Source organism: Grampus griseus (genome assembly GCF_964374135.1).
Source record: "Grampus griseus genome assembly, chromosome: 14".
In the NCBI taxonomy this organism is placed as follows: domain Eukaryota; kingdom Metazoa; phylum Chordata; class Mammalia; order Artiodactyla; family Delphinidae; genus Grampus; species Grampus griseus.
The window spans coordinates 66,200,162-66,216,090 of record NC_139008.1 but is presented as its reverse complement, the minus strand read 5'-3'; the positions used below and the strand labels follow the sequence as shown (position 1 = coordinate 66,216,090).

The window sequence follows — 15,929 nt, the reverse complement described above, 5'->3', positions numbered from 1 at the left end:
AACCACCAGCCTTAGCCAGGCTCACTTGCCTGAGTTGTCTCACAACAGGAAGTCCCGATAAGGACTGGAATCCATCTTGGCTGAGAGATGAGCATGCCACCAGGAAGGATCCCGAGTGAGACTATGGGCCAAGCAAGATGATTGGCCAGAGACAACCCGGAAACTAATCCCATTACCATAAACCCTGAGACTTTGAGCCATGTGGCAGAGCACTTCTCCTGGGTTCCCTTACCCTACCGCTCTCTGCCTGGGCGCCCCTTCCCGATAAATTCTTTTGCTTTGTCAGCACGTGTGTCTCCTTGGACAGTTCATCTCTGAGTGTTAGACAAGAGCCCACTCTCGGGCCCTTGAAGGGGTCCCCCTTCCTGCAACACCAGGATAAATAATTTCTTTGAACTGCTCATAGAACTCAGGAAAGCAGTTTAATTACTATTATCAGTTTACTATAAAGGATACAACTCAGGAACAGCCAAGTGGAAGAGATGCACAGGATAAAGTGGGGGCAGGGGAAAGGGGGCGCTTCCATGCCCTCTCCGGGGCTGCCATTTTCTCAGCACCTTGACGTGCTCACCAGCCTGGAAGCACTCCAAACTCTGTTGTGTCGGGGTTTTTACGGAGGTTTCATTACAGAGGCATGATTAAATCTTTGGCCATTATGACTGACTTAATCTCCAGCCCCTCTTCCCTCCCTGGAAGTTGGGGAATGAGGCTGAAATTTCTAATCCTCTAACCATGCCTTTGTCTTTCTAGCAACAGCCCCTATCCTGAAGCTATCTAGGGGCCCCCAGCCACCAGTCCTGCCATTAGCATACAAAAGATTCTCATCACTCCAGAGAGTCCAAGGGTTTCAGGAGCTGTGTACCAGGAGCTAGGGACGAAGACCAAATATTTATTATTTATTATATCACAGTAGAGATACGATGGTTTTTTTTTTTTTTTTTTTTGCGGTACGCGGGCCTCTCACTGTTTTGGCCTCTCCCATTGCGGAGCACAGGCTCTGGACGTGCAGGCTCAGCGGCCATGGCTCATGGGCCCAGCTGCTCTGCGGCATGTGGGATCCTCCCGGACCGGGGCACGAACCCGTGTCCCCTGCATCGGCAGGCGGACTCTCAACCACTGTGCCATCAGGGAAGCCCATGATTGGTTTTTGTATATTGATCTTGCTTCCAGGAACACTGCTGAACTAATTTATTAACTCTGATAATTTTTTTGTGGATACCTTAGGGTTTTCTATATGAAAGATCATGTTATCTGCAAATAGAGGTAGTTTAACTTCTTTCTTTCCAATTTAGATGCCATCCATTCATTCATTTATTCATTCTTGCCTAAAGGCCCTGGCTGGAACCTACCGTACAATATTGAGTAGAAGTGGCAAGAGTGAACCTCTTCGTCTTGTTCCTTATCTTGAAGGGAAAGCTTTCAGTCTTTCACCATTAAACACGTTAGCTGTGGATTTTTTTTTTTTTGGATGTCCATTATCAGCTGGAGGATGTTCTAATTTGTTGAGCGTTTTTATCATGAAAGGGTGCTGGGTTTTATCAAATGTTTATTCTGCATCTATTGAAATGTCTTTAATCTCTGGCCCTTAGAACTGTCCTTTAGCTTTTCTATGTCTTTCATGCACTGACGTTTTTGGAGAGTCCCAGCCAGTTTCTTGGTGCTCCCTCATGATTAGCTTCAGACTATGGACTTTTGACAGGAATATCACAGAAGTGATGCTGTATTCTTCCCAGTGCATCTTATCAGGAAACACGTATGATGTTATTATTACCAGTGATGGGAAGAAATTAACTTTGGCCATCTAGTGTCTGCCAGATTTATTCATCAGAAAATTACTGTTTTTCCCTTTTGTAATTAATATGTTCATTAATAGGTAATTTGTGGGGTGCTCCTTTGAGACTAAATATTCTGTTCCTCATCAAACTTTTACCCATGGCTTTTAACATGCACTGATGATCCAGTTGTTACTATGATGCTTGTCAAATGGTGATTTTTCTAGCCATTCTCACTTCCTTTTACCGGTTGGTGGACGTGTTAACTTTGAGATTACCTGTTAGATGTCTAAGTGGAGGTGGTGAGTGGGATGTGCAAAGTTCAAGGAAAGGTACAGGTTGTAGATTTAGGTGTAGGAGTTGTCAGTCTGTAGAAGGTTAAAGCCATTAGCAGTTGAGGGTCTCCAAGGGCCCATGTCCCCTGTTGGTCACAGGGCTTCACCAGGCCTGGGGTCCGCTGACATGTTTTAGAGACAAACCCTGGCGCTGACTGGGTCACCAGAGTGCCATGGCTCCATGGAGGCTGGGACTGGGGGCTCCTGTCTCATGGGAAGCTGGGTTCTGTGGAAGGAAGTGTCCTTGCTCTGTTCAAAGCTGGTAAAAGCCCTTACTACTTAACCTGGCATTCAAGGCTTGTCCAGCACCACCCCTTCCCTGAGCAGCAGCAGAGTCTTACTGCTTGCTGTGCCCTTCACTGCCACAGCTTGGGGAACTCCTGCTCATCCTTCAAAGCCCAGCTCAAATATTATCTTCTCTGTGAAGTCCCACCTCTACTCCCCGCAACAAGGTCATTCATTTAGAAAACAGTTCTTGAGGCTCTCCTCTGTGCTAGGCACTGAGATTAGTGAAAAAAACTATTCCTGCCCTCAGGGAGCCCATCGTTTCCTGGTGGAGACAGATATTCATAAGTAATCTTACAGATCTAAGCATCAGTGACAGCAACAAAGCAAGGTAAGTGAAGTGACTGTCCAGCTCCAAGAGTTAGAGCAGGGGGTTTGCACCAACCTGGCCTGGCTGAGGTGCTTTGGGAAGCTTTCACTGCAGAAATGCTAGCTGGCCTGAGAGCTGAGGCAAGAATAGATGCATTGGTGGGGGAGCCATGGCTCCCTGTGCAAGGTCTGAGGTGAGGCTGGAAGGCAGAGAGCAGGGGATGGGCTCCCATGGGAGATGTACCTAGAAAGGTGGACGTAGGCCTCCAAGGCCAAGGTGAGGAGGCCGGATTTTCTCTTGCTGGTACTGGGAAGGCTTCAAAGGGTCCTGAGCAGAGGGGGATTTTCGAGGAGTCCCTCTGGCTGCCATAAGGAAGAGGCAGTGCGGATCACATTGATTTTTCAGATGAGCCAGATTCATATCAGTAGGAGATACAACTTCATTTTTTTGTTTAGATTTTATTTATTTATTTATTTAGTGCCAGGTCTTAGATGCGGCATGGCATCTCTCAGTTGCGGCATGCAGACTTCTTAGCTGCGACATGTGGACTCTTAGTTGCGGCACACGTGCGGCACCTAGTTCCCCAACCAGGGATCGAACCTGGGTCCCCTGCATTGGGAGCGCAGTCTTACCCACTGGACCACCAGAGAAGTCCTGATACAATTTCATTTTAAGTTTCTTTTATAAACCCCATTCCAGTGCTGGTGGTAGGAACTTCATCTCAGTTGGTCTGGGGGTCCTCATGGTCTCTGGATCTCAGGCCACTGGGGACAATGGCTTTGTCCTGCTGGCCTGGCCACAAGGCCCCTGAGCCCTGTGCTGCTCCTGGCTACGGCTAAGCCTTCTTTCTCTGCTCTCAGGCTATGGGGTGGGGACTGCGAAAGGCTTGGGGACCCACCAACTTTTGGGGAGCAGGAGGTTTACAGGGGAACCTGGGCCTCCCTGCTCTCTGACCTGCAGCCTCTGGGTGGTTCTCAGGGACCCAGGGATGGTGAACAGTCTCCCTCTCTGCTCTCTTTCCTCTTCCCCAGCACCCTTCAGGAGGGTGCTTTCTGTCTCTGTTTGGCCCTGTTCCCTCAAGGATTGTGCTTTGGAAATGCAGAAACCGAGGACTCACTCCCAGCTTCTCTAGGAAGCTGCTGTCGGCCTTTCCCTGAAATGACAAATGCCTCCCTGATAGAACAGAGTACAGGAGGTGGGACATCATCTAAGCCATCTTCTTGTTCAGACTGTTTAATCTGAGTCATGAGAAAATAGAAATCCAAATTAGGTAACATTCTCTAAGATGCTTGGATACTTAAAAAATGTCAATGTCATGAAAAAAAAAAAAAGTGGGGAAACTGCTTCTGATTCAAGGAGACTAAAGAGACTTGATAACTGAAAGCAGCGAATGATCCTTCACTGGATCCTGGATGGATACAAAGTAAAAGCCATGGAGGACATTCCTCCGGCACTTGGAGTGTGTGGCCCTGCTTTAGCTGGTATTGATGTCTGGGCACTAAGTGCCCTCCTGGGTAAGGGAGGTGCTCGAGGGTCACTCGTGTGTTAAATTAGAGGAATAGTGGTATTGTGCTCACGTAGGAATGTCCTTATTCTTAGGTGTCGCCTGGTGTATTTGGGGGTGAAGCAGCATGGTATGTGCAGCTTATTTTTAAATGGCTCAAGGTGAGGGGGATGTTTGTGTATGTCCCTGACAGGAACAATGCAAATATGGCAAAATCTTGACAGTTGGTGATTCTGGGTGAAGGACATTAAACTATTCTTTCAACTTCGGGAGGGTGGGCCTCTCCTCTGCTGCACCAGCAGGGCTGGGAGAGGGGGCCCAGGTACTATGATACAGGGAGTGCAGGACCCTCCCTGAGACCTTGATCTAACCCTCAAGGCCCCTCCCCTGCTGCCGCAGAAACACTCAGGCTCTGAAGGGGTAAAAGGGTCCACCCAGTTCCCCGAGGCCCGTCAGGAGTGGAGCTGGGCTGCTCGCCGGTCAAGTCCAGCGTGATGCCTCTGTGTTCACTCACACCCCTGAGTATCTGGCTCAGTGCCCAGGCAACCTGAAACCCGTCCACTTACCTTTGAGTCACCCTCAGCCGTGTCTCAGGGCAGGGGGTAGGTCCAGCCCCAGGAGTTAATCTGAGCCATCCATGGCCACTGGGCGCTCAGCCACCACTACCAGGATCTAGACATGAGGGCACAGCACTCCTAGCGCAGGGGGTCTGGCCCACAGGCTTCAGAGAAGCTCACGAGCGGCCCCTCTGGGGAAGGCAGGGCAGCCCGAACAAAGTTCCTGGGAAGGTAGTTCCCCTGGGCTTGAGGTCACCAGCACCTCCGCTGCGTTGTGCCAAGGGAGGAGACCAGGTGCCTGCAGCTCGGCCGGGCCCGAGAACTTTCTGAAACACATGTTCTTACCACCGACATGGGCACCTGCTGTTCCGCCTGCTCTCCCCTGCACCCCATCCCCGTCTCCCAAAGCCGGTTAATACCCACTGTCCTTCAGCCTTGACCTGGGTTTGGCGGAGCTGTCATGGGTTCCCACAGCCTCACTGTGCTGCACCTCCTTTTCTACCATCTGCTGTAGACTGGAACTCACCTATGGCATGTTCCGTGTCTCCCCCACCGGGGCGTGAGCTCTATGAGCAGGGTAGGTGCTCAGGAAGTGCATCCAGTGCGTGTAACTGTCAGGGTGCAGGCAGCGGCTGGGGTACCGAGTGCCCCGTCCTGGGTGAAGCGCACGCAGAGTCGGGGTCTACGGAGGGGGCGCGAGTTGTCAGCGTGAGCAGCCCATCTCAGCTCCCACATAGCGACGATGAAGCATTTATTTCTCTGGAGGAAGCTGGTCAGGCGGATGTTACACACTCATCTTTCGGGAAGGGAACCGAGAGCTTAGTTTTCTTGCTGGGGGTCACAGAGCTGGTGCATGAGAGCGCTGGCGTTACAGTTTGCACTCGGCAGCCTGTCTCCAAGGAGCTGCCACTTGGAAGGGGTCTGGCTGTCTCCTGGGGCGTCTGCTCCACCCGCCTCATCCCAGCCTGGCCCGCCCCGCTGCAATAACACCATGAGCCCGTGGTGCACGTTACCTCATTTATTCTCACAACATGCCTGTGAGGTAGGGAGGGGCGGGGACTGTCCCCATTTTACAGAGGAGGAAGTTGAGGCACACAGAGGTCAAGTGACTTGCCCGAGGTCACAGACGGCGGCCAAGCTGGAATGGGCCCTAGAGCAGGCCCCTGTGGCAGGTGCTGGACACGAGGGCGTCTCCAGTGCCGCAGCCGTTGTGCTCGGAGCTTGCTGCAGGCCTGGCCTCGCCCTCGCCCTCCCTGCCCCCCACCTCACCCTGCAGGCCTGGGCCATCGCAGCTCAGGGCTCATGACACCCTGGGAGTGGGGCTGGGGGGCAGGGGAGAGAGAAGGATGACCGGGGTAAAAAAATAGAAAACTCAGAGGCCAGGCAGATGGGCCCATGGCCGGGGAGCAGGGGGCAGGTGAGAGACAAAAAAAGGGGGAGCTGCTTACACACAAGGTATATATTTTTACACACACTTGTACACACACCTAGATATAGTACATGTAAAAATATATGCTATTCACACACCCGCCTCCTGCCAGGTGCCCCCGAGAGCCAGCGGTGGCGCTGGTGGGCATGGGTGAGCAGAGGGGCGTTTGTTAAATATACACTCTAAGGTCTATGTGCATATGTACACATACATACAGACACAGCCGCCCGCCCCTCGGGTACTGTACACAGGCTCGGCCAGGGACACGTGACCCCTGGAAAATGGGGTCCCTCTCTTGAGTGGCCCCTGCAAGTCACTCTAGGTCATACATTTTGCTGAAGGAAGAAGGGGCTGGAGAGAAGAAAAAGGCGGGAGTCTGGAGTGTGGTAAGCTGTGGTTTTTATCTCATTCCCACCCCCACCCCCCCAAAGACTTCAGCCCTCCTCATGGTCTCAGAGAGGCGAGTCACCCACCTGACGCTGCCTAGGGCTGGCAGATCACAGTGGGAGGGCTGCTTCTGCTGAGAGGAACCTGTATTTGCGTGTGTGTGTGCGCGCGCGCGCACGCGTGCATGTGTGTGAGCACTCGGTGGGGGAGGGGACGCGTGTCCATCTCTCTGTCCTCAGGGCTCACCCACAAAAAGGGCTGAGAACCAGAAAGCCGATAGTCAGGATGGTGACCCCTGTGTGAGCTCTTAAGGGAAAAGAGAAAAACATAAGAATGAAAACTCCAAGGTCAGAGCTGGGGTAGCCAGGAAAAGGAGGAAGGACATGGCAGGTGCCCAAGGCTGCCCTTGGGCTGTCGTCATCTTGTAAACAAGCTAGTTTAAGTTCTCATTAGATAGAGCAAGTAAAAAGACTGTAGTCTGGAGGCTGGGCCAGGGCGTTGCCGAAGTCCATCTATCTAGTCCACCACGGCCAGCAAGAGGAAAAAAAAGTTTTATAGTTTTGTGTTTCTGTTGATTTTTTTGTGTGAAGTCTTCATAACCTAAAGCTGGGAGGGACCCAAGAAAGCCAAATTGTGAGCCCTTGTATGCGTCAATTTGAAAGTTGGCTCAGGGTCTCTAGACAGAATAACCACACTAAAGGTTGAGAAAATTTTGTTCCTTTCGCATTTAGTTTGTAGGTTTCTTTTTTTAATGACTTAAAATTGTTTGCTTCCTGCTTCCTGGTCTCAGAGCCGGGTCTGGGCCTCAGGGACATAAATCTCGATGCTGTCCGCGCTCTCCGTGGCTGAGTTCTGCCGCACAGAAGCTGCCCGCTTGGCCGCCAGGAGCCTCTTGCGGGCCTCCTGACGCTGCTTGTCCCCAGCGTCAGAGGCCTTGTCGCGGCTCACTGCCGGCTTGGATTTGGCTGGCTTCTTTGGGACCGGAGGGGGTAGTTTCTTCTCTTCCTTTAGTGAGACAGTGAGGAGAGAAGGAAAATAAAATAAAGGTGCCACCTTTTGTGTGGTGCTACCACCCACCGTATGCTGGCAGCTGGAGCCTCCACCCCAGCTTCCCCGCATCGGGCACAAGCAACACACATTTGGAATCAGGAAGCCACAAGAAGCGATGATGGTGGGAATAGCACAAGGCATAGGAGCAAAAAGCAAGCTTACAATCCTAGAATGTTCTAGTAGGAAGGGACAGACAGATCACCTCTTCCCACCCCTGCTCTGAACCACTGAGAGCCTGAAATTCACGCAGGAATCATATAGCCAGAGATGGGATTTAAATTCAGGGCCTCCGACTCCCAGGTCACATTTCACATGCTATTCTAGGGGATCAGAACTCACAAGGGCCACAGTCCAGTAACCAATAACCAAAGGGGTCATTGGGTGCCACTGTTTTACAGATGGAAGCCTGAGCCTCAGGGAAGAGGCTGGCCCAGGAGGCAGAATCGGGTCCAGACCCCTGTACTCCTGGCAGCGTGGTCCTAGGAGAAGGACCATTTTTCTACCTCCAGGGTTCCAACGGCTGTGTCTACGCTAGTGCTCTGGGCTGTGGGCATGTGTCTCCCACTTTCTGAACATGCAGGGCAGGAAGGCATGCTTCGGGGGGGCAGCCTCAACTACACAGAGCGAGTGGCATGCTGGACGAGCGCCGAGCATGGACCCCGCACACTGATGGACGTGAGCCCCCAGCTCAAAGACGACACACAGAGAAGGGAGCCAAGCAGCACTGACCGATGTGGCCAGCGTTATTGCCGACCAGGAATTTGTCCCTGGACTTCCCCTCCGCACTGCTCCATGCTCACCTTCCTCTTCTCGGGGGTCTCCACCAGCTGCCAGCTGTTGGCCTTGAGGTGGTAGAGTTCATCAAACTTCATGCTGATGTCCTCGATGGACAGCTGCAGCAGGTCCCAGAACCCTGCCAGGTCCTGGGCTGTTGGACGTGGGTTGGCATCAGGGTTCTGTGGGACAGACGGGGATCAGTGGGGCAAGCAGGGCAGAGGCTTGTCCTGCACCCCATCCCAAGTACTGTCTCCTAGCTCTGCCAGCCCTGGTTGGCTTCCCTTGAGGCCTGGTCTTACTCTCCTGTTCCCAGGGTCGGGTCAGTATCTGTATGAGCGAATGAACCCAGTTCCTGATTACTGCTGGCCCTGATGGTGGAGAGCTTTGGGAGAGAGAGACAGTCCTATCATGAGAGTGGGTCCTGCACACACATGGGGACTGAGGCCTTCGCCACCACTGAAGGGCTACAGGGAGGAGGCAGGATCACTTCCAGGTGGGTGTGATTCCAGAATCCGTGTGCTTTCTAGCCCATCATTCTGTTCTCTGACAGCACATTCCTTATCAGGACTTCCCCAGTGAACACCCAAACCCCTACCGGTCCTAGAGACAAACACTCACCACTGTCCTCCACCCCTGGGGGTTACACCACCCCTGCCAGATGGAAAGAGGCTCCACAGGAAAAGCTGCTGCCTAGCGGCAAGGGTGAAGGAGAGGGAAACCCACCAAGTGTCATGGTGGTGATTTCTTTAGTTCTTACCTTGCCTGTCTTCTTAGATATAGAGTATGTTGTATATAAATAAATCAGTGCCAACTGATTTTTAACTTTCATGTGGCTGTTTTTACATAGAGTTCACTTTTCTATTTCAGAAGGTAGTAGAGCTCTGAAAGGACCATTCCTGGCCCTTTTCCTGTGCTAGGCACTGACACACACCACTGTCATCTTTCCAATGCCATGAGGAAGCAGCACCTTCTCCATGTTAGAGAGGCGGTCACAGAGGCTTAGAGGCTAATCCAGCTGGGGGATCTGGCTGGAAGACCCACTGTGGAGGAAGAAGAATCACACTCACCAAGTTTTGCTCACAGAGGCCCCGGAACTGCTGGAATTTCTGTGACATCAGTAGCTGGGCACTGCCCACAGCACTGAGGACTTTCCCTAAGACTGAGAAAGAGAAGGTGGAAAAAGACTGAGCAGAGCACAGGGTCTGCTGGGGTGGAACACAGGATCAGGGTCATGGCTTCCACCTCCCCTCCCCGCTTTAGGACACCAATCATCATTTGGTGATGGCAGTCAGTCTTCATTTTATTTACACATTAACCCACTCTCACTGTGAAAAATGCACACCAGACACATAAAGTGAGCCCCATCCCCTAGTTGCTAAGGACATTTTATGGCAATAAATTTAAAAACTAAGTTTAAATGGAAAAAATTTTCAGGAAAACATAAATTACTATCATAGACTCAAGAAGAAATAGAAAATCTGATTAGGCCAATAACTGTTTTAAAAAACTGAAGCAGGAGTTAAAAATCTTCCCCAGAAAAAGGAACCAGGCCTATGTAGTTTTACAGGTGTGGTTTTACAAAACCTTCCAGGAATAGATAATCCTTGTTTTATACATTCAAATTCTTCCTGAGAGTAAATAAACAGAAAATGACTGCAAATTTCAGGAGCCTGAGAGAACATAGGACATGCCAAGAATAGGGCACTTTCATTATGAACATAAAAGTCTTAAAGCAAAGAGAATCCAACAGAAGCGTTCACCATGAAGTGTTCAGTGGTCTACTTACACAGTGGTCTACTTACAGCAGCTCATGAAGGAGGAATTCCACCTCATTCAGAAATTATTAGTTATTAAAAAGGAACCAACACAGGAGCTAAACATGTTATAGGAGCAGTAAATGGCAGATGCACATTCACCAGATAGTTGTTGCCAGAGAGCAGATGAAAAGTGTGACATTTAGCCACAAATATTTAAACAGTAGTTCAAAGCAGAGATAAGGTACTCTGAAAAGAGATGCAAGACAATGGAAGGGGATAAAACATGAGCTCTGGAACTAGTGCAAGAGAAAAATCAGGCATCACAGAAACAAGGGCCATGATGGACACAGCACAAAGAATAAACCCTGATGAAAACCAGTAAGGACAAGGAGGACAGGAATGAAAAAGCTCCTGGCACAGAACACTTACACTGCTAGATTAACAAGACAAGGCGTCTTAAATGAATAGCTAAGCTGCTGGGGATAAAATGACCCCCCACCCGCAGAAGGTAGTGGGTATATGTGCCTGGCTTGGTCTAAAGTAGGATAGGAGGGCTTCCCTGGTGGCGCAGTGGTTAAGAATCCACCTGCCAATGCAGGGGACGGGGGTTCGATCCCTGGTCTGGGAGGACCCCACATGCTGCGGAGCAACTAGGCCCGTGTGCCACAACTACTGAGCCTGTGCTCTAGAGCCCGTGAGCCACAACTACTGAAGCCCGTGTGCCACAACTATTGGAATCTGCGCACCTAGAGGCTGTGCTCTGCAACAAGAGAACCCACAGCCATGAGAAGCCTGTGCACAGCAATGAAGACTAGCCTCTGCTCGCTGCAATTAGAGCAAAGCCCGCACACAGCAACAAAGACCTCAATGCAGCCAAAAATAAAATAATTTTTAAAAAAAAAGTAGGATGGGAATAAGAGGAAAAGTCTCTCCTGAGAATTCCTAACCATAAGACTGCATTTAGGTACCTTATTTTTTAAGAAATAAAGGAAGCAACTAGATGTATTAAAAAGATGAGACTATTTTTAAAAAAGTGACTGAGAGACATGGAGGAGAGAGGGAGACTTAAAATACATCTATCAGAGTTCTAAAAGGACAGAGAGAATGGAAGAAAAGAAATTTATTCAGAGAGATGATTCAGAATATGAATAAAGGAACCATCCCAAACTCATTTTATGAAGCTAGATAACCTTGGTACTAAAACAGGACAAGGATGAGAAAGGAAAATTACCAGCCAAGTAATTCTGCCTTTGAAGAAAGGCAAAATTATTAAATTAGATATTAACAAAAGTACAACAGTGTACTAAAATAATATAACTCGGCTGGGTTTATTCTGGTAATACAAGACTGATTCAACATTAGAAAATTCTAATGACTTCTGATTCTGACTATGAAAAACCAGTTACTATCAGACAAACTGAACCCTCCCATGAAGAAAAATTAAAAAAAATAAAACCTAAATAAAATACCAAAAACAACAAAAAAATCTCAGGGTATTAAAAAATTACCAAAGCAACCAGAATTTGAGAGGCTAAGATGTCAGTGAGAACGGAAACTATATTCAGCCAAGCCTGATATTCTGAACCGCCTTCTACCCCAAGGCATCTCCCAGTTTATAAGCAGCGCAAGGCTGAGGGGCTAAGAAGCCAAGCAGAAAGTGGTGGTTCAGAGCCTGAGAAGCTAAGCAGAACTTGTGGCAGTTCCATGGGGACAGGGAGACCAAAACTGGAATTCGGAGCTACCAGAGGAGACAGGACTTGGGGGAAAGTGCATCAGGCTGAGCAAAGCTTCCAGCAGTCTTAAGATGGGGGAGAAACAAAAATTGGAGCTCAGTGTCTGCCAAGGAGGCAGGGCTTGGAAATACCCCAGGCTGCAGCTCTGAACCAGCTCAATCCCATATTAGATTAAGTTGGTCTGGCCCTACTCTAATTGTCTGCAAGAAGCAAAAGTAAATTCGTTCTCAAAGTATAGAAAATCGTCTTCAAAAAAAAAGAAGAAAAAAAAATCATCCTGAGCTTCAAGTTCTCTCTGTACTTTTCGTATACAGTTTCTGGCATTGAATAAAAATTACCAAGCATGCCACGAGGTAGGACCAAATGACTGCACACCAAAAGAGAAAAATCAGCAAAAAGTAAAAGAACTATAGGGATGTAGAGGTATAGGACCAGGGCTTTAAAATGACTGTGAATATGTCCCAGAAAATATATGACATGATGAGGAATTTCAGCAAAGAACCAGAAATCTATCAAAAAGAATCAAATGGAAATTCTAGAACTAAAAAATAGAGTAACTGAAATTAAGACTGCAATAGACTCTTCAATAAATGGTGCTGGGAAAACTGGACAGGTACATGTAAAAGTATGAGATTAGATCACTCCCTAACACCATACACAAAAATAAGCTCAAAATGGATTAAAGACCTAAATGTAAGGCCAGAAACTATCAAACTCTTAGAGGAAAACATAGGCAGAACACTCTATGACATGAATCACAGCAAGATCCTTTTTGACCCACCTCCTAGAGAAATGGAAATAAAAACAAAAATAAACAAATGGGACCTAATGAAACTTCAAAGCTTTTGCACAGCAAAGGAAAACATAAACAAGACCAAAAGACAACCCTCAGAATGGGAGAAAATATTTGCAGATGAAGCAACTGACAAAGGATTAATCTCCAAAATTTACAAGCAGCTCATGCAGCTCAATAACAAAAAAACAAACAACCCAATCCAAAAATGGGCAGGAGACCTAAATAGACATTTCTCCAAAGAAGATATACAGACTGCCAACAAACGCATGAAAGAATGCTCAACATCATTAATCATTAGAGAAATGCAAATCAAAACTACAATGAGATATCATCTCACACCAGTCAGAATGGCCATCATCAAAAAATCTAGAAACAATAAATGCTGGAGAGGGTGTGGAGAAAAGGAACACTCTTGTACTGCTGGTGGGAATGTGAATTGGTACAGCCACTATGGAGAACAGTATGGAGGTTCCTTAAAAAACTACAAATAGAACTACCATATGACCCAGCAATCCCACTACTGGGCATATACCCTGAGAAAACCATAATTCAAAAAGAGTAATGTACCAAAATGTTCATTGCAGCTCTATTTACAATAGCCCGGAGATGGAAACAACCTAAGTGTCCATCATCGGATGAATGGATAAAGAAGATGTGGCACATATATACAATGGAATATTACTCAGCCATAAAAAGAAACGAAATTGAGCTATTTGTAATGAGATGGATAGACCTAGAGTCTGTCATACAGAGTGAAGTAAGTCAGAAAGAGAAAGACAAATACTGTATGCTAACACATATACATGGAATTTAAGAAAAAAAAAAAGTCATGAAGAACCTAGGGGTAAGACAGGAATAAAGACACAGACCTACTAGAGAATGGACTTGAGGATATGGGGAGGGGGAAAGGTAAACTGTGACAAAGCGAGAGAGAGGCATGGACATATATACACTACCAAACGTAAGGTAGATAGCTAGTGGGAAGCAGCTGCATAGCACAGGGAGATCAGCTCGGTCGGTGATTTGTGACCACCTGGAGGGGTGGGATAGGGAGGGTGGGAGGGAGGGAGACGCAAGAGGGAAAAGATATGGGAACATATGTATATGTACAGCTGATTCACTTTGTTATAAAGCAGAAACTAACATACCATTGTAAAGCAATTATACTCCAATAAAGATGTAAAAAAAAAAAAGACTGCAATAGATAGGTTTAATAGATTGGTTACAGCTGAACTATAAAATAATCCAGTAGAAAATATCCAGACTGAGGTCCAGAGGAAGAAAAAAAAAGGGAAAATACAGAAGAGAGAATGAAGAAGCATAAGATGTGGCAGTCTAAAATATGTGTAATTGGGGCTTCCCTGGTGGCGCAGTGGTTGAGAGTCCGCCTGCTGATGCAGGGGACATGGGTTCGTGCCCCGGTCCGGGAAGATCCCACATGCTGTGGAGCAGCTGGGCCTGTGAGCCATGGCCGCTGAGCCTGTGCGTCCGGAGCTTGTGCTCCGCAGCGGGAGAGGCCACAACAGTGAGAGGCCCGCGTACCGAAAAAAAAAATAAATAAATAAATAAATAAAATATGTGTATTGGAGTCCACAAGTAGAGAAGAAATAACATGGAGCAGAAATTTGAGGAAATGATGGCCAAGACTTTTCTGAAACTGATGAGAGTTATTAAGGCTGCAGATTCAAGAAACCCTGTGAGCATCAAGTTGGAAAAATACAAAGAAAACCATACCTAGGTATCACAGTAAAATGGATAAAACTCAAACACAGGAGAAAAAAATCTTAAAAGCAGACAAAGGGGAGAAAACAAATTATTCTTCAAAGAAGCAGCAGGAAGACTGACAGTTGACTTTTCAATAGAAAGGCTGGAAACCAGGACATAAAGACATATTTATAAAGTGTTGAAAGAAGATCAGTACGTACCTATAATTCTATACTTAGAAAAAATACTGTTCAGGGACTTCCCTGGCAGTCCAGTGGTTAAAGACTCCGCACTTCCACTGCAGGGGGCACACGGGTTTGATCCCTGTTCAGGGAACTAAGATCCCGCATGCCGCGGCCATAAGAGTAAATAAAATTTAAAAATAATAACAAACAAAAGCCTGCCTCCTGGAGGACAGTTTTAAAAAAATACTGTTCAAAAAAAGAGGGAGGGCTTCCCTGGTGGCGCAGTGGTTGAGAGTCCGCCTGCCGATGCAGGGGACACAGGTTCATGCCCCGGTCCGGGAAGATCCCACATGCCGCAGAGCGGCTGGGCCCGTGAGCCATGGCCGTTGAGCTTGCGCGTCCGGAGCCTGTGCTCCGCAACGGGAGAGGCCACAACAGTGAGAGGCCCGCGTACCGCAAAAAAAAAAAAAAAAAAAAAAAAAAAAAAAAAGAGAGAAAAATACATTTTGAGATAAATACTGCATTAAAATAAATACTAAAGGGAGTTCTTCAGGCAGAAGGAAAATGATCCTAACTAGAAGCAAAGAAATAAAGGAGAGAAGAGTACCAGAAAGAGTAAATATGTGGGTAATACTGATTGTATAAAACAAAAAATAATGTCTTGTGGCATTTAGAACATATATATAGAACTGAAATACTTAACAGCAATAGTACACAGGTTAGGAGGGGGATAAAAGTGATCTAAGGTCCTTGCATCATCTGTGAAGTGGTAAAGGTACTAATTTAGTCTTTACAAAGTCAGGGATGCAGGTTGTAATCTTGAGAGTAACTGTTAATAATAAGCTAACATGAAAAAAGTGGAAATAAATACTTGATTAATCCAAAAAGAAGGCAAGAAAGGAGAAAAAGCTATCAATAAAATTTACCACATTACAGATTAAAAATTATCTAGATACACTAAATTTCATTAAATTCAACAATTTTCTTAACCAGAATAAGCGTATCTCCAACAGACCTATAGTAAACATCATACTCAATGGTACAAGGTTAAAAGCAATTCCTTATTTACAAATAAAGTAAGAATACAGCAAGATTTCTAGATATAAGATCAACAGAAAGGCCAAGAGCATTTCATCAACAATAAACAGAAAATACAGTAACAAAAAGTACCACTTACATCCCTCCAAAATTAAAATACTAATCTAACAAATCTTCAAAAAATATGTAAAACTTTTATGTGGAAAATATAAAATTTAAATGAAAGACACTAAAGAAGACCTAAATAAATGGAGAGACATAATCATGTTCTTGGATAGAAAAGAATTATTCATAAACATGTCAACTTCCC

General features: G+C 47.0%; 1 protein-coding gene across 8 annotated transcripts in view; it reads right to left on the bottom strand.

The window, feature by feature from the left end:
- Positions 1–5,766: 5,766 nt before the first annotated feature.
- Positions 5,767–15,929, bottom strand: part of DLGAP4 (DLG associated protein 4) — a gene marked incomplete at its 5' end in the record, with an annotated part of 92,080 nt that continues 81,917 nt past the window's right edge. For all 8 annotated transcript variants that reach the window (XM_082669783.1, XM_082669781.1, XM_082669782.1 and 5 more), the window contains 3 exons: positions 5,767–7,584; positions 8,430–8,585; positions 9,474–9,565. In XM_082669783.1, the coding sequence (XP_082525909.1) occupies positions 7,366–7,584; positions 8,430–8,585; positions 9,474–9,565 (467 nt within the window). In that variant the 3' untranslated portion in view covers positions 5,767–7,365. The remainder of the gene's footprint in view (positions 7,585–8,429; positions 8,586–9,473; positions 9,566–15,929) is intronic.